The 27587-nt window shown below is 41.2% G+C and overlaps 1 protein-coding gene across 1 annotated transcript in view; it reads left to right on the top strand.

The window, feature by feature from the left end:
- The window catches only part of tmem131 (transmembrane protein 131), a 128944-nt gene that overhangs the window by 72454 nt on the left and 28903 nt on the right, over positions 1-27587 (top strand). The window contains 19 exon segments of the mRNA XM_007891120.2: positions 641-721; positions 2005-2155; positions 2399-2455; positions 3923-3984; positions 4492-4600; positions 5026-5134; positions 7897-8050; positions 8205-8375; positions 9405-9515; positions 9604-9738; positions 20631-20735; positions 22558-22644; positions 23102-23254; positions 23505-23580; positions 23704-23821; positions 24569-24707; positions 25111-25220; positions 26352-26418; positions 27171-27322. Coding sequence (XP_007889311.2) covers positions 641-721; positions 2005-2155; positions 2399-2455; positions 3923-3984; positions 4492-4600; positions 5026-5134; positions 7897-8050; positions 8205-8375; positions 9405-9515; positions 9604-9738; positions 20631-20735; positions 22558-22644; positions 23102-23254; positions 23505-23580; positions 23704-23821; positions 24569-24707; positions 25111-25220; positions 26352-26418; positions 27171-27322 — 2147 coding nt within the window.

Genomic DNA, 27587 nt, shown 5'->3' with positions numbered 1-27587 from the left:
TGCATGGCGTTTGCTGAATGCTGTGTAATTTACTGGCAGTCATAGCAGAATTGTGGAGTCATGTAGCTTAGTGGTAAGAGCACTCCTCTTGCAAGTGAGAGGCCCTTGGTTCAATTCCTTGGCAGGGCAATACTTTAGGCAAATTACCTAACTCCACACACTTCTGTTCACCTAGCATTAATAGGAACCCGGATCGCTTTTCCTGGAATAATAATCCCTTCAAAAAACATTTTTTTAAAAATAATAATTTGGTCACTCAATCTGCCGTGTTTCGCCCACAAAATATACATTCAATTCAGTTCACAATATATTCTGCGAATCGCTTTGAGACGTCTCGAAGACGTGATAAGGTGCTATATGAATGCAAGGATAATTATTATTGTTATTAATATTGACGATTGAAATTTAAGTGTATGTTTGTTTCCAAAATGTAAATCCAATAATTGAAGCTCCCGGGAAAGATGCATAGCATAGTTTATGTGGCGTACTTGGCATCAATCAGGGAGATTCCTGGTTTGACTGATCTGAACCCTCCAGAAAGCGAGCAGTCTCCTTGTGCAAGAAATCTCACATTGTTATACCTTTAATCACTTTGGAAATATCTTTTTTCATTGACGACGTTCATCGTTTATGTTAACAGGTGGTAGAAATGTATTCCAGTGGTGGAGACTTGCACTTAGAACTTCCAACAGGTCAACCAGAGGGCCCGAGAAAATTATGGGTGAGTATCACAGCTGTGAGTATCACAGGCAAACCGAAAGTATCGATCCACTGACCTAAGGGAGGGGATAGAAGAGCATGAAATATATTGTGTCCTGTTACATTTAGAGAAACCAGTTTTCTGTCATTGCTATGTGTAGGAGTTTTGCTCGCGGTCAGACTCCGCCACTGTCAAGCACTCCGGGATGCTACCCCGTGTGAAGGACGCTTTATAAATGCAAGTTGTGGTTGTGTACAAAGTAATTTTCTTTGTCGTGTTCTTTGTCCCCCAAAAATGCCTATGTGGGGTGGGTCAATGTGTGGGTGTGGTGGGGTGTGACTGGGTGAAGAAATGCACTTTCAATAGAGTCAGAGTGAGCTCTGTAACTCAGAGCGTCTCCATCCAGCTCAACTGTTGGTTTAATTAATTGTATAATTGACGTAATCACCTTATTGTTTGAGGGGACATTGTTGTGCGCCAGTTGGCTGCTGTGTTCACCTGCAAAATATACAGTCACTACACTTACAGTGAATACTGTGAAGCTCTGCGAGTCGTCCTCCCAATGTGAAAGGCGCTATTTTAAATGTAAGGATGATTATTATTTATTATTATTATTAATAGTAAAGTATATTAGAGTGGAGTCATACGAACAGGAGTAAGCCATTCAGCCCCTCGAGCCTGTTCCACCATTCTATTAGATCATGGCTGATCTGTACCTCAACTCCAGTTACCTGCCTTTTCCCCCATATCCCTTGATATCCTGACCTAGCAAAAACGATCCACTGCAGTCTTAAAGATGTGAAGGGATCCAGCATCCACAGCGTTTTGGGAGAGAAAGTTCCAGATTTCCCTTTGCGTGATAACATGCTTCCTGATTTCACTCCTAAATGCCCCAGCTCTTAATTTTAAGGTTATGCCCCCTTGTTTTGGATTCCCCACCAGAGGAAATAGTTTCTCAAAAGCTACCCTATCGAATCCCCTTATTATTTTTGAAACCTCAATCAAATCGCCCCTTGACCTTCTAAACTCTTTGTGCATCTCTGGGTGACATTACATTGCTAAAAATAATCTTTCACGTCAGGAGAATATCTCAAAGCGTTTAAAGTGTAGTGACTGTTTTCTAGGCAAAAGGCCTCATCAAAGGGGTGGCACTGTATTGGAGCTGAGATGGAGTTCAAAGTCCCGATAAGTGGCTTTTGAACCCACAACCTTCTGACTCAGAGGCGAGAGTGCTACCAACTGAGCCAGGCTGACACCTAAGAACATTTGAGGTGAAAAGATGTATTTTTTTTATTGTTAAACAGGAGATCCCACCCTATGAAACAAAAGCAGTGATGCGAGCCAGTTTTTCCTCGAGAGAAGCAGATAATCATACAGCCTTCATTAGGATAAAAACAAACTCATCGGATAGCAAAGGCTTCCTTATTTTGCCTGTTGAAGTGGAGGTTACCACAGGTGAGTTGGAATGAAACGCTTCCTTGTACTTCATTGCAGAATTCAATGAATTTTAATTTTAATTGCTGTCGCAGTTGGCTGCCGCATTTCGCCTGAAAGAAAAATACAACGTCAATCCACTTGACAATAAATTCTGTGAAGCGTTTTGAGACGTCTCGACGACGTGATAAGGCGCTACATCAAGTTTTATTAATTCGATTATATGATTTTTTTGGATTAAAAATGTTCTCACTTCTCTTCCAGCTCCCGGAATTTACTCCTCAATAGAAATGCTAGATTTTGGTACATTACGAACACAAGGTGAGACGCTTGATTTCTCAGTTTTATTTTTAAAAAGTACATTTGTTTTATTCAAAGTTGAGAACACTATGCACTCTTCATATGTCAAGTACTTCTCTTCCCTACCATTGCCTGGTTGAGGGATCGGATGTGGAGAAAGGGAAGAGAGAGATGGGTTTTCCTGCTGATGGTGCCAGTATGTGTGACTCGGGTGTTTTTTTTCTGTTCAGTCAGAGGGTAATTAACAACTGGAACAGGTCGCCAGAAGAAGTCAGGGCACTGGACTCATTTAAAGAGCAGTTTTATTCTGTAATGGGAGGAGAGGAATGGCAAAGGCAGGTATTCTGGAAGGATGAGATTGAATGAGCTGAAGCCTCTCTTCATCCAAATCAATCTTGTGATCAAGAGCCTCCTAAACCTCCTCCCATCGATGACGCAGGACGTCTTGTTCTTTTAGTCATTTGTTCCTCGTGCTTATTTACCATTCTATGGAAGGATGGTCCGAATCTGCTTCAACACTCACAAGATCACGAGAGGTTTGGATGAAGAAGGCCCTTCAGCCCATTTGATCTCATTGTTCCATAATACCCACCCTATCATTGCAGCAACAAACTATTTTGTTAAATAGGTCCAGTTCCTGGCCTCAACCACCCTTATTTGGTAACCTGTTCCATCGTTAATTACCCTCTGGGTAAAGAAATACTTCCTAGTGTCTGCCCTGAAATTGTCCTTCCTAAACTGGAGTCGTTCATTTCTTCTACAAGCAATAAATACAAATTTCTAGTGGGTTTGGCACTCAATCACCTAGTAGTTGTGGTTGTGTCTAAATTGATGGGCTTTATCTTCCTTGCTGCAAGGTAGTTCAGTTTAATTGTGCTGGAAGGTGCCATGTTAATCCTAACTAGAGATGCATGGTTCCTGATTCAGCATAAAGTGGCCATTGTAAACCAATCTTGTTGTGCTTGGATCTACATGTGCCGTGAGCAGGTGTGGGCTTCACTTTGTGGCTGCAAAGACCTAACAGAACTGAAAGAGGACCAAGTAGCCACTGAACCACCTAAAGCAAATGGTAACATTTACACAGAAGTTAACAATTCAGTCTTCTTTGCCTTCTGTGTATGAGGAAAATAGTGCTGAACGGTCAATGATGGGTGACAATGAAACATCTTTAAAAGAGGAAGTTTAACTGTGGATTAAACATGTTTGCTTCACATTGGGGCAGACAGACTGAGATGTTTCTTTGCAAGATGGTAGTGGACAGTTTGAATGGGTTATCAGAAAGGGTGGTTGAGGTCTGAAGCTGTTGCTGCTCAATTAAATAAGCAGCTTGAACCAATAATGGGAATATTGTGAGACTGGTAATCAGAGACTGAGATCAAATGGACCAAAGGATTCTCGTCATCTAAACCACCTTTGTGATCTAGTGATGTGTTAACTGTACCTATGCATAAGAAGAAGCAAACACTTAATCGTGTCATTTTTCTGCAGATCTTCCAAAAGTCTTAAACCTTCATTTATTAAATTCAGGAGCAAAAGATGTACCGATAACAGTAAGATCTTTCTTTCCATCACTATAATGGATATTTGTCATAAAATTATGCATGATTTTGGGTGATGTCAGTTATTTGGAGAGACTAGAGAAGCTGGGATTGTTCTCCTAAGAGCAAAGAAGGTTAAGGGAAGATGTAATAAAATTCAAAATTATGAAGGCTTTTGATAGAGTAAATAAAGAGAAACTATTTTCACTAGCTGGTGTGTCGGTAACCAGAGGACACAGATTTAAAATAATTGGCAAAAGAACCAGAGAAGAGACCAGGATAAATTTGTTTACACAGAGAGTTGCTATGATCTGGAAGGCACTGCTTGAAAGAGTGGTGGAAGCAGATTCAATAATAATTTTCCAGAGGGAATTGGATATATGCTTAAAAAGAAAAAAATTGCAGGGCTATGGGGAAAATGCGGGGGAGTGGGGCTAATGGGATAGTTATTTCAAAGAACCGGCATTCTATGAGTGTTTTCTTGCTTTGTAACTAATGTCTCGGTTTCGTTTTCTCCAGAGTATTAAACCTGCTCCACCAAATGAAGCTGTTACAGTAGACTTTAAGCCAATTACGTTGAAAGCATCAGAAACGAAATATACCAAAGTAGCAAGTATTATATTTGATGGTACGTAAACTTAAAAAAAATCGTTGCATTTGATACCTTTCATATCAGGCAGATGTCTCAAACTTCTCATAGGATTTACTGCAAAGTGTAGTGACGTGTATTTTGTAGGAAAATGTATGTGTTAGCCGATCGTGCACACAGTAATATCCCACCAACAGCCGTGAAGTGAATGACAGATATCAACCTAAAATAAATCAAAGTCTTAACTTTTGCTTAATGGTAATTTAATCAGAGCTGCGTGAAAGCTACGCAGAATATTTTGCTTGTCATTTCTTTCCTAAAAACTTGAAGTCTGCACTAGTTTTATAACCGTGTTTATGAATCGCTTCTTTGGGTCATTCAAGGCTTGTGTTTTGGGGGAGAAAACATATTTGTTGGAATATCATTTGTTTGAATTACTCTGACACATTGATATTTTATTCCAGCTTCAAAAGCAAAAAGAGCATTGCAGTTTTCCGGGAAAATAACTGTGAAAGCAAAAGAGAAAAGCTACTCAAAACTTGAAATCCCATACCAGGCAGAAGTGTTAGAAGGGTGAGTTGTTCATCCCACTGCAATGAATATTAATAGTAATAATAATCCTTGCATTTTGGGATGTATTCCCAATGGGAAAGGCGCTATATAATGCAGTTTGTTGCATTTAATATACTGTCTTATCATGTCGTCATGATGTCTCAAATCGCTTCACGGAATATACTGAATATACTGTAAAGTGGATTGACTGTTTATTTTGTGGGCGAATGTCCCACAAACCGTCGTGATGTAAATGACCAATTTTTTTCTAGGATGTCTGTTGACCAAGAAACCGTGAGAAACTCCCTTCGAACATGGGCTCTTTAACATCCACCTAAACAGACAGATTAAATGTTTTATTCAAAGGACGGAGGGAGGGAGTTCCGGAGGTTATAGGCGATGGTGGAGCGGGGGGCTCGAGTTTGTTGAATGGAGGAAGCAAGCAGAGTGGGATTGGAGAATAAACTTGAGGACTGATTACACCAAATGTCAGAATCAGTTGTTTCTGCATTACAGCAACAATTTGCATTTATATAGCATAACGCCCTTCATTTATATATCAGCTCGAAGAGCTTACAGGGACAATGTCAGACCCTGAGCAAGGGACGTAGCATGCAAGCATAGCTGAACAGGAAGGCTTTTAGGAAGGGTTTAAAGACTGATGGAGAGGGATGAGATGGCGGTTTAGAGAGAGGGAGTTCCAGAGGTTACAGTGGTTGCTGAAGGCAAAGCAGGAGCACATTATCAGGTCTGAGTTTGCTGAGCGCAGATAAAGAGTTGGGTGACAGAGATGGAGAAATCTGGTAGATCCAGAAGAATTGAAATATCTTACAGCTGACCTAAAAACGCTTTGCAAATAGATCCTAGTGTCAGCATCCCCCCCCCCCCCCCCCGCTACCTTTGGGCAAACTCCAAGGCTGAGAGTGTAATTTGAACATTTTGGAAGTTGCAAGTTGTAACATTGGCAGCCGACCTACATTCTACTCAGTCCTGTTTGTGAAGCCTTTTTATATAACCGTTATAGGAGCATTTGTTTCTTTGGAGAGCTTTCTGAGAAAAAATAGATTATTTTGAGAGGATTTTATGTAAGTCTCTCTGCACTCATCCATCCAGACTAGGGTTTTATAAATTCCCAATCCTATTCTGTGTTTATAATGCTTATCTAATAAATCCGTATGTTTGATACAGTGCTTTTCGTGTCTGGAGGGCTTCTCAAAGTGCTTCACAGATATACTGCATATTTAAGAAAAGGTAGTGACTGTATTTTGTAGGTGAATGCGGCAGTGAATGTGTGGACAGCAATGACCCACAAATAGCCATGAAGCGATTGACCAGTTTTATTTGGGGGATTGTTGGGCAAGACACTGGAAAAAAACTCTTGTTTGAATAGTGCCACTGAAACAGGCTGACAGAATGGTAACTTCAGCAGTGCAACACACCCCAAACAATGCACTGGAGTGTCAGCCTAACCCGTTTGATTTCCAACTTCCAACATTGTGCTTCAAGCCACAGCCTTCTGACTCAGAGAGTGCTGACGCACAATTCTGATATACTCAGTATGAGAATGGCTTGCATTGACTCGTCTACCCGAATCAACCTTCTGACTCCCACCTCCCAAAGGAGATAATTTCTGTGCTTGAGACCCCCATAAAACAAAGTGTGTACACAATTTTCAGCAACGGTGGATAGCAATTGGGAGCCATTATACATTTCCTTACCCCTCCTTTCTGTGCTGTAGGTTTCTATGATTCTAAACGATGAAGACTTAACAACCAGCGCTGGGGTAGTGCAGTGGTGGTGGCACATCAATACCAGACTACTTATGTAATGTCTTTATCCTGTTACTCCCCCAAGTAGGTCATGTGGAACTAAAGCCACGCAGTGTAAAACAGCGTGTTTTCAGTTTAATGCCCATGGCTTATCACAAGGACTACATTAGAACTTCAGCTGCTGTAAAGGGATATAAAGTTTTCTTTGTAAATAAAATCTGAAAGATTCTGTTTTCAATTTAGTTTTTTTTTAAAAAAAAAAGCGTGACTAGCTAGCAGCATTGCGTTACTGTGAACCTTCTGGTTCGGAAGCTCGTGGAAGAAAGTGGCTGCAAGGTCGACAACCGAGAGATTTTCTCTGCACAAATTTCTGCACTTAGCCCTAGCGATGAAAGAAACGTGCCGCTGAAGTCTTATTTGTCAGGCCGGCCTGCCTGCAAACGTCAAACGCAGCACAAAATTCTAACTTGCAGTAAAAATAACATTCTTTAGACTTCTGCTGGTAAGAAGCCACTGATTGCTTAAAAGAAAATTGATTGCCCTTGCGTCTTTTACCCACTCTTAAATTAAAGTTTCCTTTTTAAAGCAGAACGTCTGTAAGTTCAGGGAAACCTCATTACAGCCCAACTGACTGGGTCGATTGTCTCAACGACTGTGTTATAAACAAGGCAGATTAAAAAAGGAGTCCAACTTCTGGGTTATCAGGTCGATGCTGATGTCGCTTCCTATCCCCAGGGAAGAAACATTGACATCACTTGCTGTGTGCTGAACACGAGTGCAGCACTTACAGGGCTGGTATCCTGCACACTCTGCTGACAAGCCAACAGCCCACGTAAAAGAATGGTGTACACGAGTGCTGACGATCACAGCAATGACCCGGAAGCTGTCCATTTTTTTTTAACAGCGGGAAGTTGACCCGTCAGTACCCCTCACACGCAGTGCATTCATTCGGATTATGAGGTAGAAACTGAGCAGTTGTACAAATTCTTTAAAGCCTTTTTATATGATTTGCAGGTACCTGGGATACGATCATACAGCAACACTGTTTCACATCCGGGATAGTCCTGCAGATTCAGTGGAAAGACCGATCTATCTTACAAACACATTCAAGTTTCCGATCATCATTCACAATGTATCTTTACCACAAGATGCAGAAATGATGTTCAAGGTGAGCGAGAATCACGGTCTCGGCTATTTGTTTGCATTTGTTACATTGTTCATCCAGTTAACCTCGATGCTGAGCAATCGCTTGATTTAATTGATCTAACCTTTTTTGGGGGTGGGACTGTTCAGTAATCTGTGACTCTCTTTCTCTTCCACAGATCAAAAACTTCAGCGAACCTGTTTCTGTTCCTCCCCACAAAGCACTCTACATATTCTCTCTCCTCTTCACGCCTACCACTTCTTCTATACATATAGACAGCAATATTCTACTCATCACCAATGCATCCAAATTCCATCTGCCTGTCCGAGCCTACACAGGGTTTTTAGATGTAAGTGCAGGACTCCATAAACGTGCGGGAACTTTCAATGCCTAGTTCTTTACTTTCCAATGAGCTCTACACAGTTCTAATGGGAAGCAATGTGCTTTGTAAACAATACACAATGATAATGCATTGGTAATAAGACAAATTATTAGAATGATAATAATTAGAATGATTAGAATTAGAACCTACAAGTTAATTTTATTTCAAAGCGAAGGAGATCAAACCTTGAGCAAAACTGGAGTCTATTTGATATGCTATAATGTAGTAAATATATTTTGGTCACTGACTTTTGACTGGGCAGTTATCTGGGATTGGTGCAGATAAATAACTCCAGCGAAGCACTTAACACGCACGGCACAAAGGCTGACTGGTTGCCTCCAGCGTTGGAGTTTCTAGGATTTAAATTTAAAACCTGATGTAATTTTGTCCGCTGATCCCCAGCGAATAGAACTATTTTACTTTTGCTTCAAAGAACTCCACTGGGGAGAGGATAGACTGAAATTAATATATACAGCTTCTTTTCTAAGCTATATAATCTTGCATCTGACTCGTGCATTCAGCAATTTACAGCACCCGTGTCCAAAGCATCGTGTTGCTTTTATTTTGATATTACCTAAGCCTAATACTTTCCAGAATTAAGTAAGCAGGTTGCGTCCCTCCAGGGAGAGAGTGTGCGTTCTGTTCCAAAAATCTATCTCTGGAATTTCCATGTGTAGGTGAGATGCATGGGATTCTCAGCTTGAGTTGGATGCTCTTAAGCACGGTGATGGGTTTCCGCATGCGTCAGACACACGGCTGACCCAAAAAAAAAAAAAATTCCTGATCCTGCCAGCAATGTAAGGGATAAAGAAAGATCTCTTGTTAGATTGTCAAAGTCGGTAGAGTAGGTTTTATAAATACTTTTGTCTTGAGTTTGTTTTTCCGTGACTAACCTTGTGATAATGGAATAAATGGAAACCCACGGAAACCTCATATTTTGCTGCATTCATTGTATTGCACAACTAACAGAATCCATGTGTTGTGTTACTTTTGCAGTACTTTGTACTTCCCCCAAGTTTAGACGAACGGCTTCTAGACTTTGGCATTTTGAGTGCCACGGAAGATGGCAGTATCCTCTTTGTTGTCTTGAACAGCAACCCAATTGAGGTAGGTGGTGTCCACTTTGCAAAGTAAATTCATTGTTTGAGTCCTCTTCTATTTGTCGACCTGACTTTTCATCTTTTTCTCCCATCAGCTTGCAGTGAAAGCCTGGTATATAGTGGGAGATGGCCTCAGTATTGAGCTACTGAAGGTAGACAAAGGCAACAGGAGTACAATCGTTTCAATCCTTCCCAACTTAGAAAACTCATCTTCAACAGAACAGTCTTCTGTAAGTCTCTGTTCTGGTTCTTTCTTCTGATTTGTCTTGTTGATTTTCGTTCCAAAAAAAATTGATATTGTTTCTGAAAACCATACACTTTCTTCCTTGTGGATGGCAAGCTTCCATCAATTAACAATTCAATAACAGTGACATTTGTTCAAGCTATTATCTCAAGTCCACGATAACATTCAGTTAATCTTGTATCTTACTGTTAAGATCGTACTGAAGCATTTTCCAGCTTTCATAGACAAAAATGGCTTTTGATCCAAGAGTTGTTTACCTGTTGCTATACTGAAGTAATGCATGGGGATAAATTCCCCCTTGTTCTATATTTACTCTATTCTTGTAGCATTTTGAAGCATCCAGAATTTGGCAAATTCTTAAATATCGCGGTATTTAAGAATTTGCCAAATTCTGGATGCTCAAAAATGCATGACTTCAGTATAGCAACAGGTAAACAACTCTTGGATCAAAAGCCTCCAGAGTGAGAACATATGGATTGGATTATCCAAACAAGGGTGTTTTCAGATAAATGGTTTCTCACTGTGTTAATTTTGACCACCAAACCGAAGAGTTGCCAGTTATAGAGAATGAAACAGATTTTGACTTTTGGCAGTAACAAGCAACCTTAGTTTAGATGTGTGATCGGATACAGAAACAAGCTCTTTTTATTTTGCCTCAGCAAATATGCTTTCATAAAATCATAGAATCGTACAGCACAAAAAGAGGCCATTCGGCCCATCGAGTTTGTGCCGGCTGTTTGAATAGAGCAATTAATGTCAATCCCACTCCCCAGCCCTTTTCCCATAACCCTGCGAACCCGTCCTCCTCAAATACCCGTCCACTGCGTTTTTAAAAGTAGTTATCGAATCGGCCTCGACCGCCCTTTCAGGCATCATAGAATCCTACATTACAGAAGGAGGCCATTCGGCCCATCGAGACTGTGTCGGCTCTTTGAAAGAACAATTCAGTTAGTCCTACTCCCCCATAGCCTTTCAATTTTTTTGAAGTATATATCCAATTCCCTTTCGAAAGTTATTGCTGAATCTGCTTCCACCATCCTTTCAGGCAGTACATTCCAGACCGTAACAACTTGCTGCAGAAAAACATTTCTTCTCATCTCCCCCTCGGTTCTTTTGCCAATTCTCTTAAATAAATCTTAATTTTCAGTACACCAACATACACTCTGGGGTCCCAAGTCTTGGCTATTGCAAGCCTGTGCCTAATGTTCTCCAGTATTAGGTAAGCAGGATGTGTCCATCCAGAGAGAGAGTGCGCATTCCATTCCAATACACAGGAATTTCCATGTGTGGGATGCATGGAACTCTGTCTGGTTTCAATGCTCTTAAGCATCGTGATGGGTTTCCACATGTATCAGACCCCCGACCCACTAAAAAAAACTGAAGACTGTTTTCTGTAAGTTACTTTTACGGAAACTTTGTATTCTTGAAGGTATCCTGTTTGAAGGGCGCTATATTAATGCAAGCTGTTCTTTTAAGAACTACAGAAAAAGGCTTCAGAGTTGGGACTGAATTCAACAAGTTGGCAAGTTCTGTGCACTCTAAAATGCTGCATAAATACAGTTAATCTAGACCAAGGTGGAAAATCCCCCCAGCAGTGAGAACATATGGATTGGATTATTCCAAAAAAGGGTGTTTTCAGACACAAAAACAGACGTCGCTGCGAACACTCAGCTCGTCAGGCAGCATCTATGTAGAAAGGAAAGTGAGTCTACGTTTCGGGTCCATGACCCTTCGTCTGATGAAAGGTTGTGGACCCGAAACGTTGATTCACTTTCTCCAAAGATGCTGCTGAGTGTTCCCAGCAACTTCTATTTTTGTTGCAGATTTCCAGCATCTTCATATTTTGTGTTTTGTTTTCAGTTAAATGGTTTCTGCTGTGTTAATTTTGTCCACCAAAGCGAAGAGTTCTAGAGAATGAAACAGAGTTTGATTTTTGGCAGTAACAAGCAACCCTAGTTTAGATGTGTGATCGGATGCAGAGACGAGCTCTTTTCGTTTTGCCACAGAAAATATGCTTTCACCCCGAACTCTGAAAGATAGAAACAGGAGTAGGCTATTCAGCTCATCGAGCCTGATCCACCATTCTATAAGATCAGGGCTGATCTGTACCTCAAGTCCAGTTATCCGCCCTCAAATCCCTTAATATCCTGACCTAACAAATATCTATCTGCCTCAAGTCTTGAAAATGTGAATGGATCCATTATCCACAGCCTTTTGGGGGGAGAGAGTTCCAGATTTCCACTAATCATTGGGTGAAAAACTGCCTCATAATTTCACTCCTAAATGGCCTAGCTCTAATTTTAAGACTATTCCTCCTTGTTCTGGATTCCCCCACCAGAGGAAATAGTTTATCTGCATCTACCCTATCGAATCCCTTTATTATTTCAAAAACCTCAATCAGAACATCAATGTGATTCTCCCCCCCACCTCCCCCCCCATTTCTCACACCAGGTAACTATAGCCCACCTAAGTGGAGTTTAGTGCAGGTTTGTGGACGGGGTTTGCAATGTAGGTTCCTACCCAACTGGGAATTAATTCAGAATTTCAGTCTCAAGAGTTACTAGGTATAGTAGTTGAAGCAGAACTCAGAATAATTTTTTAACTTTTATTTTACTTTAGCGCTTATTTTAGCATAAGCACTTTGAGACATCTCAAAGACGTTTATCACTATATATATCAAATATATATATCAAATATAATAATAATCCTTGCATTTGATATAGTGCTTTTCACGTCGGGAGGACGTCCCAAAGCGCTTCACAGAACACACTGTAAAGTGAATTGACTATTTGTGGGCGAACGCGGCAGCCAATTGCGCACAGCAATGTCCCACAAACAGTCGTGGATTGAAAATGACCAATTTATTATTGTTTTTGGTTTTGGAGGGATTATTATTAGGCTCTGTGTGGAGTAAGGAAACTTGCCCAAGGTTTCGCCCTCTGCCTGGAATTGAACTCATGTCTCTCACTTGCAAAGCGAGTGCTCTAACCACTGAGCTACAGGACTCCACGATGTAAGGATTATTATTAAATGAGAATTGAACCTTTTAAAACTGAAAGCAACTTAAATGGGCAGGGGAGTGGGAATCACTGGGCAGGTCTTTCATAACACCTCTATGGGCATCATCAATGGCTGAATGATCTTCTGTGCTGTAAAATCCTATAATTTTGTGCAGAATCCTCGCAATTCTCTCTCCCAGTGTCCTGGCCGACAATCCCCCAAATAAAATTGGTCACTCACTCCATGGCTGTTTGTGGAACATTGCTGTGCGCAACTGGCTGTCATGTTTCTCCCACAAAATACACAGTTAATCCACATTATTGTATATCCTTTGAAGCGCCCAATGACATGATAAGGCGCTAGATCAAATGCAAGGATTATTATTATTCGCCCACAAATATACGGTCAATTTACTTTCCAGCATATTCTGTGAAGCACTTTGAGAAGACATGAAAAGCGCTATATCAAAATGCAAGGATTATTATATATTATATCCTTCTCAACGTACTATAACAGAGCATTCAATACTGGTTGCAGAACAAATCTTGTCAAAAAACCTTGACCTTATGTATGCTGCTCATGTAATTATTGCAAATGTGGTCTCACAATAGTTCGCACAATGTCAAAAGAAACTCATTTTGACCAAATCATAAGTCCATGGGATGCATCTTTGAGATGTGTTTATCGTTGCATGGATACGTTCAGTGAATGAAAATTATACTGTGGCCCAAATCCATGTTGTGATCCATTGTTGGTCTATAAAGTGGCCTATAAAGTGAAACCCCTGCGGAGGGCAGGGGTTTCACTTTATAGGCCACTGGCACCAGTATTGGGGGAGACTGGAGCTATTCCAAAGGAATGGACTCCACCTAAACAGGGCTGGGACAAATGTCCTGGCAACACAAATAAATAGGGAGGTAAACGGAGCTTTAAACTACTTGGGGGGTGGGGTAAATCCAATCACATGTAATCCGTCACAATTAAAATTAGGACCAATGAAAGTGGGAGAGCAGATAAACCAGGGAGATGAGCAAAGTGTGTCAAGTGGGGAAAGGAAGCCCAGGGATAGGGTACTGGTGAATAGGACTAATAGCCCAAAGTCAGAATTAAAGGTGCTGTATCTGAATGTGCGAAGCATTCGAAACAAGATTGATGAGTTAAATGCACAAATAGAAACAAACAAGTATGATCTGGTAGCCATCACTGAGACATGGTTACAGGGAGACCAAGGGTGGGAGCTAAATATTCCATGGTACGTGATGTATCGGAAAGATAGGCGATGTGGTAAACGAGGAGGTGGGGTGGCCCTGCTAATAAAGGATGGATAAAAACAGTAGAGAGGAAGATTTTAAATCAGAAAAGCAGGAAGTAGAGTCAGTATGGGTAGAGGTACGTAACAACAAGGGGCAGAAAGCTCTAGTGGGAGTAGTTTATAAACCCCCGAACAGCAGTCACAGTATCTCTCAAGGTATAAATCAGGAAATTAGCAGAGCATATAGTAAAGGAAAAACATTAATTGTGGGTGATTTTAATCTGCACATAGATTGGGACAACCAAATTAGGAAAAATCTAACAGAGGAAGAGATTATCGAATGTATTAGGGATAATTATCTAGATCAGTATGCTGAGGAGCCAACCAGGGAACAGGCCATATTAGACCTTGTTTTGTGCAATGAAGCAGGGCTGATCAGCAAACTGGAAATGAAGGCTCCTCTAGGGCAAAGTGATCATAATATGATGGAATTTAGCATTAAGTTAGAGGGAGAAGTAGTTAAGTCTGAAGCACAGGTTTTAAATTTAAGTAGAGCCAATTTTGCTGGTATGAGAGAGGATTTAGCCAAAATAAACTGGGAAATTAGACTGAAGGATTTGACAGTAGACCAGCAATGGCAGACGTTTAAGGAGATAGTGCAAAATTCCCAGCGACCACGTATTTCTTTGAGGAATAAGAATGCCACTGGAAAGGTGACCCAACTGCGGCTAACTGGAGCAGTTAGGGAAAGTATAAAGTTAAAGGAAGAAGCCTATAAAATAGCTAAGATGAGTAGTAAACCCGAGGATTAGGAGAACTTTAGGGATCAACAAAGGAGAACCAAAAAAGTGATTAAGAGGGAGAAAATGGAATATCACGGCAAACTAGCGAAGAACATAAAGACAGACTGCAAGAGTTTTTATAAATACGTAAAGAGGAAGAGGCTGTCAAAGGTAAATGTGGGTCCGCTACAGGCAGAGACAGGGGGAATTATAGTAGGGGACAAAGACATGGCAGAGTCATTAAACAAGTACCTTGCTACTGTCTTCACCTTAGAAGACACTGAAAACTTACCAAAAATAGAGGGAGGGGATCCAAGAAGAAAATGTTAGCGAGTAACTTGGGAGAATTAATATTAGTACAGAAATAGTTTTAAGTAAATTGTCAGGTCTTAAAACTGATAAATCTCCTGGACCTTATGGCCTACATCCTTGGGTTTTAAAAGAGGTGGCTACTGAGAGTAGTGGATGACTTGTCTTTGATCTTCCAAAATTCTCTGGATTCTGGAACGGTTCCCATTGATTGCAAGATTGCAAACGTAACACCACTATTTAAGAAGGGTGGGAGGGAAAAGATGGGGAACTATAGACCAGTTAGTGTGGCATCAGTGGCAGGGAAAATTCTTGAGTCCTCAATTAAAGATGTCATTATGGGATTCCTGGAGGACCATAACAAGATTAGACAGAGTCAACATGGCTTTACAAAGGGAAGTCATGCTTAACTAATCTTTTAGAGTTTTTTGAAGATGTATCCAGCAGGTTAGGTAGGGGGGAACCGGTAGATGTAGTATATTTAGATTTTAAAAAGGCATTTGACAAAGTGCCACACAAAAGGCTATTGCACAGGGTTAAGGCCCACGGGATTAATGGGAACATATTAGCATGGATTGAAGAGTGGCTAATGGGTAGAAAACAGAGAGTAGGGATAAACGGGTCATTCTCGAATTGGCAGGAGGTGACTAGTGGAGTGCCACAAGGATCAGTGCTGGGCCTCAGCCATTTACCATTTACATCAATGATCTACAACAACAACAAGATTCCATTTATAGAGCGCCTTTCACATCAGGAGGACGTCCCAAGGCACTGTACAGTTGGGTCAGGACCCGAGCATTGGGGGGGAAATGGTCAGGGTGAGGGGAGGGAAGGAAGGGAGCGAGGAGGGGATAGAGAGTCGAGAGTGGAGCTGAAGGCACGGTCAAAGAGAAGGGTCTTGAGACCGGCCTTGAAGGAGGAAAGGTAGGAAGCGGCGAAGGCACTGGGGGATAGAGTTCCAGAGCCTTGGGGATGAGAGCCTGAAGGCCCGGCCACCGATGGTAGGGCAGTTGGGGCGGGGGATGTGGAGCAGACCGGAGCCAGAGGAACGGAGGGTACGGGCAGGTAAGTAGGGGGATAGTAGGTCAGAGAGGTAGGAGGAAACAAGGCCGTGAATGGCCTTGTAGGTGAGGATGAGGATCTTGAATTGATCTGGACGAGAACATTGAATGTAACGTATCTAAATTCGTGGACGACACTGAACTCGGTGGGAGAGTAAGCTCTGAGGATGATGCAAAAAGATTGCAACGGGATATAGATAGGGAAGTGGGCGAGTAGGTGGCAGATGGAATTTAATGTGGGTAAGTGTGAAGTTATTCACCTCGGTAGAAAAAATAGAAAAACAGATTATTTTCTAGAGGGGGAGAGATTAGATAGTGTTAGTGTTCAAAGGAATTTGGGTGTCTTTGTACACCAGTCTCAAAAAGTTAGTTTGCAGGTGCAGCAGCAACTAAGAAGGCGAACGGTATGTTAGCGTTCATTGCAAAAGGTTTAGAGTACAAGAGTAGGGAAGTCTTGCTGCAACTGTATAGGGCTTTGGTGAGACCGCACCGAGAGTATTGTGTGCAGTTTTGGTTTCCTTATTTAAAAAAGGACATACTTGCCCTGGAGGGGGTGCAGCGTAGATTCACTCGGTTAGTTCCTGGGATAAGGGGACTGACCTATGAGGATAGGCTGAATAAACTGGGGCTGTATTCTCTGGAGTACAGAAGAATTGGGGGAGATTTTATTGAAACATATAAGATTCTTAAAGGGCTGATAAAGTAGACACTGAGGGTCTGTTTCCCCGGTAGGAGAATCTATAACCAGGGGTCACAGTCTTAAAATTAAGGGTCAGCCTTTTAGAACAGAGTTGAGGAAACATTTCTTCACTCAGAGGGCAGTGAATTTATGGAATTCAATATCCCAGAAGGCTGTAGCTGCTCAGTCCTTGAACATCTTCAAGGCTGAGACTGATAGATTTTTAAAAAATAGAGGGATTAGGGGATATGGCGATAGAGCAGGTAATCAGAGTTAGGTCAGAAGATCAGCCATGATCTTATCGAATGGCGGGGCAGGGCTCGAGGGGCCGAATGGCCTACTCCTGCTCCTAATTCTTATGTTCTTATGTTCATGCGCTCCCACTCCATCTCACACTCGCAGTAAAACGTCTAAAGCATTTGAATTGTCCTCCCAACTTTATCGAATGTAAGGATTATCATTATGTGAAAGTCGCTGTATAAGTGCAACTTGTTTATCCACCACGTGACATATTCACCATTCTGTACCATATATTGACCTATTCACCATTCCTTCCTGGTCAGTATATGGTAAGGAATGGGGAATAGGTGATGTGGTGGATAAAAAAGTTGCATTGTGTTTTGGGGGTCCATTGTAACCCTGATGCCTGCACTGTGTTGTCCACATTTTGCTGTGAATGTCTGTGCTCGTCAGACTACATTCTAGAAGTTGTGATTTCATTTTAAAAAAAGGCGAGAATTCAAGTATTCGCAAGACAACAGCAACAACGTGCATGTACACAGCGCTCTTCAGGCAGGGTAGTGTCTGGGAACGCTTGAAGTGCTTTGCGCTCTGCTGTTTGTTAACTTGTGGTGTGCAGTGTGGTCGGTTTCAGCCGGTAGCGAGAGCAAGCACGTTATTTTCAAGAAGGCTGGTTGCCCCCGTGGTTCAGTTAGTGAGGTGTTCTTATTCTGTAAGCATGTGATGTGATTTGTGTTGAACAGTGTCAAGTTACTGACAGGCACTATTTTTGTCGCAGTCGGGGTTGATTTGCCCTGGGCAAAGCGTGGTGATAACCCACTTCAGTTTAACTTGAATCGCTGCCAGGAGGTGTCGCAATTGGTCTCTGCGCCCTGCAGTAAGCGCTCTGGGGCGCTACCCTGCCCGAGGGATGCTATATAAATGCAAGTTGCTGTTGTTGGGGGTGGGGGGGGTGGAGGAATTCGGTCATAGTTCTGCTCCTGATGGAAAGTGTTCTGTATGTGTAGGGATGAGCATAGGACTAGATCCGATCTCAGATGTCAAACTTCACATTCTTAGAATTTACATACATTGCAAAAAATGTGACGGCCTTAAGAACAGACACTGCTCTACTGAAAACATGTCCTGTTGTAAGAATCGGATACTGTCCCTTCGGGTGAACTGTTTTTCAACACATCTGTTCCTGTGGGTGGGGGGTTCCGAATAAACTCCTAATAACTTCCAACTCGCATTTTTTTATGTTTAATATCCCGTAAATCGTCTGTTGACTCTCTTCCCCCCCCCCACCCTCATCCAATAAAATATTTAGTAATTAAGTCATGAACTTTCCAGTCTGGTGTCACTATATCAATAAGGTTGCTGATGTCCATTAACAGCAACAGCATAATTATAAGGTGCCCAGATCTAAATAAGAGCCCACAAAATATACAGTCAATTTGCTTTACAGTTCATCCTATGAAGCACTTCGAGACATCTTGAAGACGTGATAAGGCGCTATATCAAATGCACGGATTATTATTATTATAGTACCAGGGGAACATAGAGGACCATGAAAGGGCGACTGACTGGGACCTGGAGCTCCACATCTAGGGGATCATCCACACCGCCTTTGTAAATGTGATCAAAGCTGTTCTCTCTTCACTGGAGGGTAGAGAGCAGTTGACCCACTCTACCTGTTCAGCAGTCACCACTAATATTTTCCCACCCTTTAGGGAAGGACACCAGGTTTGAACAGATACTCTCTGGCGTGAAGGGCGTTATATAAACGCAAGTTTTTGTTGTTGGAGTTGAGGGAAGGATGAGTAATGTGGGAGTCTTTTCTTCATCTTTGGGCATCAGGGAGTATGTATGCTGAGGTGAAGTAGGTGGGGTGAAATCCAAAATGCAGGGTTAGGTTTTGGGTGCTCTGCTGTATGAGAGAGCTTGATGAACCAAATGACCTTTTCTCAATCTTCTTCCCTCTGGTCCGCTAATGGCCTTTGGGCATGTTTCGACCTGTGTCCTTTTGTAAATACTCTACTCTGAAGAACTGCAGGCTTGTAACAACATTTATTTTGTGAGTCCATTACAGCGAGATAATAGTTTTACTGCTGAACGTTGCTCCATACCTGCTTGTATTTCAGATCTGAGGATTAAGGGTTTGAGTTGAATAGGCACAGTTGATTTAACACTAAATGACCGATTTGGGCATTGCCAATACGATTTGATGTACGTCTAGCATCTCTTTGTGTGACCTACAGGCCTGTATACACGGTCATGTTCCCACTCCCATCCGTCTTGACCTTCCACTAAACAATTAGGTTGGAGAATAATTGCCTAGTTATTAAGTGAGCTGCAGACATAGAGAACCCATTAATACTTAGAGGTGGGAGGGAAGTCTCTGTGGAACTGCTGGCACTTTAAGGATTAAAACGATTGAAATTTGCACCACAAACTGAAGGTGGCTCATCAATGTTCGAGTCTGCATCTGCCTATTAGGCTGTTTCCACTGTTATCTGCCAAAAATACCATATGTTCAATCTTTTATAAAATCTGTATAATCTAGCTGTAAAAGGCACAGATGTTACAGACAGGATGGGGCCTTTCTAAAATGCAAACCTTTGCAGTTTTTTTTTGTATTAAACAATTGATCACAATCTCTCCTTGGCAAGGGGGCTTCGTGTAGAGATTAACATCTATGTTGCCTTGGGAACAGTCAAATACTAGTGGTACCGCAAACACCTTTACACTGCACATCACTGGCAGGTGCTACAAGAGTGTGCTGATGCAGAAATAGACAACGTGATGGCATTTCCATTTGACGTGTTGGAACTATTTGCTGCTGTTGTTCTCTCCTTCCCCAATAACCATTGTGGGTTGCACTGTAATCAGTGAAGCGCTTTGAGACATCTTAACAATGTGATAAGGATCTATATCAAATGCCAGCATTATTATTATAACATTCAGATTGCAAGGCGATAGAAATAAAATCAGCTAAAAGTGAAATGAAGAAAACACCGATCGTGGAAAAAAACAAGTCAGTGGAAATTTAAGTGTTCGTCTCCTCAAATTTAGCATTTTTTTTGTCTGGAATCGGATTATAATGATTATTGCAGTTTACTGTGGCAATTCTGTGTGATTCTAAGTTTTGCTATAATTGTTATATTGAACCTTTTAAAAAGAGAAACGATTTTAACTTTAGCTTCAGTGCTAACCTAAAACCAGCACCTTGGGACATCCTACCAACGTGAAAGGCGCTATACAAATGTCATTTTGTATTGTATTGATAGGTACTTCATGCTTTAATGTACCTTTGCTTCACTATTGTACATGTGAGCAATGTCTGTTTTACATGTGATACAATACATGGCAATTATCAGATATTTGAAAGGTTTATATTGCACACACGTTAAGTCTATCCAGATGTGCTAAATGTACAGAGCACCTGCCTGGATGATATTAACTTTTGATTTGTGGTTTGAGAAGTTATTATCTCGATGGACTAATTAATGTGTGGAACTTTTTAGACCAAGCTTTAGTCTGGCACAAACTAAACCCGTATGTTCTCTCTCACAGGTGATACTAGCGTCCGGTTACTATGCAGTGTTTAGAGTGAAACTGACTGCAAACGAACTTGAAGGATCGTACGACGGAGCGATTCAGATCACAACAGATTATGAGGTAGTGTTACCGTGGCTTAGACAAATGGATCTTGTGTTCTGGAAGTTTGTAATGGATTGTCCTATCGGTTTAGTGTTCAGTAATTAAAATCCCAGTGTCTGCCATCGTGGGCTAAAGGTTATCAGCAAAGTTTAATCAAGCCAGGGCTCTTAAGAGAAGATGTCTCAGAGGGGACCTTATTGAGATGTACAACTTTTTAAATGGGATAAAAAAACTGGGACAGGTTGAGGCCATGATACTGGACTCGTTTTTATTAACAAAAAGTATGCTCGCTGCTCTGATGGAGGGGTGCTCAAGGATGGGTATTCTGGGGAGATGAGATTAGATAGACTGAAGAGCCTTCTTCATCCAAGTAAATCTTGTGATCCTAGTTAGCTGCTGAACCTCAATACACGTTGGGTGATTTTGAATACAGTTAATAAATTATGTAATCCAGGTGGTTCAATAATAATAATAATCCTTGCATTTGATATAGCACTTCTCGTGTCTTCTAGACGTCTAGAAGACATGAGAAGTGCTATATCAAATGCAAGGATTATACTGTGAAGTGAATTGACTGTATATTTGTGGTTCAAATAGAAGGCAGCTTCTTCCTAAAGATCCCAGTGAACACCATTTTGAGAGTAACAGGGCGGAAATGAGTTCCCAGTAACGTGGCTGAAATGGCCCAGACCTGCTTCTGTTGTGAAACCTGCTTAGAGGTCACACAAATAAATCCATTACAAAAGTAACATTTCACAGTGAACAAGTTGACATTTTGGCCTGCTCGGTGTTGGGAATTGTGTGTACGCAGTACCAGAGCAATGTGCAAGATTGCAGCAGGACTACAGCACGCTTAACCTGGGAGTGCTAATATTTTTTTTTGTCGACTTTAAAGATAAAGTTGTTTAATGTTAACTTGCCATGCTGCAAAGCCCTGCTTGTTGAATTATGCTGGGTTCATGAAAGTGCATGCATTTAATAAACAGCGTGCAGGCTTCCTTTACCCTGCAAATATTTTAGAGTTTGCATAGAATGGCACTTAGTGAGAAATTTTAATGATTTGCTGGTCATTTTCTATAATTTGAACAGCAAATTATAGAAAATTTGCACCGCATAGCTTGCCATTAATATCGCTGTCCGACAAACTTTCCCGCTGCTTGTCCAGCTGGGACCACCCTACCCATTACGGCTTTGGCTTGCAGGGTTAACGGGTACCTAAATGGGATGATTGCCTGCATCAGTGAGTGGTCTGCTCTTCCAGGTCCTGACAACGAGCCAGGCTGCCTGTGCTGTCAACAGCAGTGTCCTGGAGCAACTCACCTGGCTCAGGAACTGGACTGCCCGGATTGCCACAGTGGGCTGGCTCGATTCCAACATTTCATTGCTACGTATGTCACCTTGGAGCCAGTTCACCTCCAAGGAGATCCCTCTTACCTTCCCCCTGGTGTTCTGGCCAGCAATTCCCTGAATAAAATTGGTCATTCACTTCATGGCTGTTTGTGGGACATTGCCGTATGCAATTTGACTTACACATTTGTCCACAAAACTCAGTCACTCCACTTTACAATATATCCTATGAAGCCCTTTCGTCCATCCTCCTGACATTTAACATGTCCTTTGAGCTATTGGACACACAGCATTATATTTTAGTGAGGTTGCTGTTTGTTAATGAATTTAAATAAAACCTGTAGAAGTGTAAAGTAATGCATTCATCCTTAAAAGTGTTTTAGGATCAAATGGACTGAGGAATATTTTTGCTCAGGTAAAGCTTAATTCCAGCAAAATGTAATACAACTATGTTTGTCATGAGTTAAACTCCTCTTTGTTTTTCTTTCTACAGATTTTAACCATCCCAGTAAGGGCACTTATTGCTGTGGGCTCATTAGCTTGCTCGCCAAAGCACATTATGCTTCCACGCTCATTTCCAGTAAGAGTATTCTCATTTCTACCATTCGGTTAATACTGTATCCAAGTATTCTTGTTGCTAGTTATCTCTAGTGAATGTTTCGCTGTTGGCCAATGAAAACTGGGGGCAGTTACTAAATACAGTAAACAAGAATGCATGGCTCTGAAGCAAATGAAGCAATCTGGGGGTTTTGGGGGGAACGATCTGGGTCAAAGGCAGGTATAGCTCAGCCATGATCTAATAGAATGGCAGAACAGGCTTGAGGGGCTCAATGTCTTACTCCTGTTCCTAGGTAAATTAGTGCTGTAGGTAAGTCATTGCAACGGGGCTATACTAACAATCCAACTAGTCTTTAACTCGTCTATCCACATTTTAATATACAGTACAAGTTCTACCGGTTGTACACTAACTCTCTCTCAGTCCCTGTCTCTCTCTGCTTATAAACTGAACTCTCAACTTGTTTTTATTTATCTTACAGGGGAAAATAGTTCATCATAGTTTAAATATAATGAGTTCCTTCTCACAGAAGGTGAAATTACAGAACGTGCGTTCTCTGACAGAGGACGTGCGATTCTATTACAAGCGAATCAAAAGTAATAAGGACGATTTAGAGCCGAGAAAGAAATCCAAGGTTTGCATTTCAATTATCCTCCCTGATCGGCGCAGTTTGGGTGTGCATTTTCAAATCAGCACATCCGCTTGTACAGAGACTGAATGGGTGTATGTGGGTGTGTGTGTGACTGACTTAACCGTATACAGTGTAATTTTTTTTACTTTTGTTGCAGCGCTGATTTTAAAATGTGTGTTTTAGCTTTAGTGTAACTTCCAATTGTGTTCATGGCCTGCTTTCTTAATTATATTTTTACCTTTTTATTTTGCAGATAGCAAATATTTATTTTGATGCTGGTTTACAATGTGGGGATTATTGTTATGTGGGATTGCCTTTTTTATCTAAGTGTAAGTAATAATTATGATTCCTCTTTGCATTTGTCACATCAATATGCCCGAATGTTCCTGACTTCAGAGCATAATCGTCTCTCTTCACCTCTTTCCCTCTCCTCCCAACCTTCCCTACCTTAGTGGAGTTGAGGTTGCAGCATAGTCTCACAATGCAAGATGATGTGTGGGGTTCAGATTTGGATCTGTATAAAAATTTGTACGAAAAGTGGACGAAACTTAAAGAAAACTCAGGGCACAAGTGAGTTTCACATTTCAGTCTTGAATAAATGTAATTGTCTCACGTGTATTTTTGTTCCCCTCTTCTCTCCTAGAAGCGTTTTTTACTTTCTTTTTCAATGGAGTGTTATCAGAAGAATCCTGGGATAGGTTAGACGGAATTTCTGTACGGGGTGGGGGGGGGGCTTTGTTAGGATGTGTAGAGAAGATCAAATAGAGAATTGGATAAGCACCCAAGTCGTGAAAACATCAAGGGTCATGGGAAAAGAGCTGGAAAGTGAAATTAATTTAAAACTGTGCAATTTAGAAAACCAATAGCAATGGTACTGATACGTTTCTCTAGTTCTCTCTTCTTATTGAGAAGCAAAGATAGCGAGCGAACTTCAACTCTTATGTTAAGATGCACGCAGCCAACGGTGTTAAAAAAAGCAGTGACTATTTGCAGCTTGGAGGAGGTGGCTTAATGTTGGACACACAACCAAATTGTAATTCCAGTACTTACTGTAGAACAATATATTAATCTATTAACAATGCATTTTGTAATCTATTAAGCACTGAGAGAAGATTCGCTTCACAATTGTCTCTTGCACAGAAAATGGTACAAAGTTAAAGTTCCTCACCACGTCACATAGCTTAAACGTTATCCTGAGAGAAGGACCATTTGTTCCCATATTTTTCTTTAAGTGTGTTTGGAAATTATAAGTGTGCAATATGCATAGAGTTGCCTGTAGCGTAGTATCTGAAAATTCTGTGCCTGTTTTCTTCTTAGGATGGATGTTGTGTTTGAAGTTGACACAGATCTACAGAAAAACGTGCAAGCAGTGGCCACAGCAGAGCTGGTGTGGCCGACATTGGTCAGCGCGGCACGGCATTTAATCTTCCCTCTGACAAACACAAATAGCACTTCAGTGAGTATCTGCGATTAGCAACACGTGAGAAAAATAACGTTTTGTTTGGCGTAGACTTCTGGCGTAGGTTGCATGCATTTTACCGCAAGTTTGTCAGCTTTATATTGTCCTGCTTGTCCCTCGTCCCCTCCGCTCCACCATCGACGGTCTCGCTTTTAGCCACTACGCCCTGGAACTCTCTCCCCCAGTCCCTCTGTCCTGCCCCCTCCTTCCCCCCCTTTTAGATTACAACCGAAGACCTACCTCTTCGACCGTGCTTACAGTCACCTCCTTCCCCCCAACTCGGTGTCAGGCTCCACCACTGTTAAGTGCTCTGGGACACCACCCTACGTGAAGGGCGGTATATAAATTCAAGTTGTTGTTGTCTTGCTGTTTCATTTGTGATGACTTTACTGTCTTTCAGGAACAAGAGCTTATTTTAGAAAATCCAGCAGAAGCCCCTGTGTTTGCTCAACTTCTTCCTTTAGCATTGTATCCCAATGCTTCGCTCGTCGCAGATGTGTTAATAGAAAGGTATGCATTTACCATCCTCCAATAATTTCCCCTGCTCTCCTGAAAACTCCATATCTAGCACTCTTTTTGCCCCCCCGCTATTAACAGGCGAGCTTTCAGTCATTCTACCCCTGCTCTCTGGAACTCCATCCCTGAGTCCTTCAACTGGCACCCTCCCTCCTTCCCTCCCCATTTTCAAAGCCGACTTGGACAAGCATGCAAATATGGATACAAAGACATTTGAATTTAAGGTCTTCAGTAGTCACGTAGGTATAGAAAGTGTTTTCGTCAGTCTACACACCCTCAAGACTTGCCTTTTTGACCAGTTTTCCCTCCACACCGTCTTCAACTGGAACAATTGCTTGCAATAGAATAACTTGTGCATATAATTGCACAAGAAGCTTTGGTTTCTGATGTCATATCAGTACCAAAGCCTCGCAAGAACAGGACTGGGTTAATTTGAAAGGCACTCTCACATTTAATGCCTCTGTAAATACAAAGCTCATTAACCGCCTTTGACATTCATTAGCACTGGTAAATTCCAATCAAGACCTACTTTTAATACACAGAGGGTCATCAGTGTTAATGAGTTTGAAAATGCTTTCAATTTTGATTAATGATACTTGATTTTTGTCAAGTATTACTGTATTGCCATTAAATTTATAATCTTGGTTGTGGGGTTTAATTGGTGCTTTGCTGAAGAGTCCTACTTTAACGACAATATTCCTGACACAACCAGTGTACATAGGTAGGACAAAACCAATGTATGGACAGGGTGAAACCTAAGGCAAGTTTCCTTACTCCACACACCTTTTTACCTAGCAGTACGTAGGAACCCGGTTGTTACTTGATCGCTTTCAGGGGGCAATAATCCCTTCAAAAAAAAAAAGAAAAATGTGGTCACTCAATCCACGACTGCTTATGGGACACTGCTGTGCGCAATTGGCTGCCGTGTTTCGCCCACAAAATACACAGTCAGTTCACTTTACAATATATTCTGTGAGATACTTCAACGACATGATAAGGCGCTATATCAAATACAAGATTATACATACACGCTAAGGTGAAATCTGCAACAAGGGTTCTGCTTAATGTGCTAAGTTTGCTGCACACGTCTTATGCATGTGTTACAGTATTTGTTTTTAATTTCAGGCTCCACTTGGACAAGCATGCAAATATGGATACAAAGACATTTGAATTTAAACTGTTCAGTAATCACGTATGTATGGAAAGTGCTTTCGTCGTCTACACATTTCCTATTCATCTAGGTTTACAGATAAATATAAAGTTCTGCATATTCAAATCAATTTTTATAGCATCTCACAACATTCACCCTAGTTTTAAAAAACAAATTGCTGTCCCAGTTATATGCTGCTTTGTCTTCATTCCTCGTAGCATCCTTTTGTACAGTTCTTTGTTGCAGGAGTGACAAATTAGGAAATCTTAAAAGGAATTTATAGTCCAGTGCAGTGAATAAGAAAATTGCCCTTAAGGAACATCTCAGGTGTTGCTTGAGAAGTGAGGAAGGAGCAGATTTCTACTATCTGTAGAAAATACACTTTAGATAAAATGTCCTTTTCAGTCAAAATATTGTAAGATTGTAATTAGCTCCTGATGCAGTAGGAGTAAGCTAGTGCTGAAGTTATACTGGTTATCAACATAGTGAGAAACAGCTGATGTAGGCCATTTTGTAATAATTTAGCAAGAGTAAAGTCTTGCAGTTAAGTGCTTTTTTTGGTTTAAGTCTCTGCTATGAACTTCAGAGCTCTCATAAGACAGTCTGGGAGCAACGATTTGTAAATGCTTTACGCAGGCATATAGTTCGAAACTACAAAACACCTAAAGATGGTACGTAAGAAGACTAGCGTCTTGCACCAAATCAGGAGGGAGTGGGGGATATCAAATATTCATTTTTCGTGTACCTTTGTGCATATGAAATCCAATTCAAAACCAAACTTGTTTTGCTTCCAGACATCATCTGTTAAAACGTTTTCAGGATTTATAGAAGGTCCTACTCGGCAACCTGTTCTGAATATAATTCTGAAGCCCGGTGAAAAAAGAACTGTAACTGTGAAGTTTACACCAGTTCACAACAAAACTGTGATGTCCTTAATTATTATAAGGTGCGTGTCTCTCACTGAAAGACTTTGCTTTGTGTTATTTTCTGATGCTGCTTTTCCAAGTCTTCAAATGACATACAGCTGCATAGAAATTTACATCATGGAAACAGGCCATTCGACCCAACTAGTCTGTGCTGGTGCTTTTATGAGACTCCACCCTTACATATTTCCCTCTCCCTTAACCCCTTCCCCTCGAACACATTTAAAACTGGCATAACTTGACCTCTCGAAAAACAAATCTAGCTAAAATCTGTGATTATATGATCAG

This window comes from Callorhinchus milii, unplaced genomic scaffold (genome assembly GCF_018977255.1).
Source record: "Callorhinchus milii isolate IMCB2004 unplaced genomic scaffold, IMCB_Cmil_1.0 Scaffold4, whole genome shotgun sequence".
In the NCBI taxonomy this organism is placed as follows: Eukaryota; Metazoa; Chordata; class Chondrichthyes; order Chimaeriformes; family Callorhinchidae; genus Callorhinchus; species Callorhinchus milii.
The sequence above is the reverse complement of the archived record's forward strand: the minus strand, read 5'-3'. Positions and strand labels throughout refer to the sequence as shown.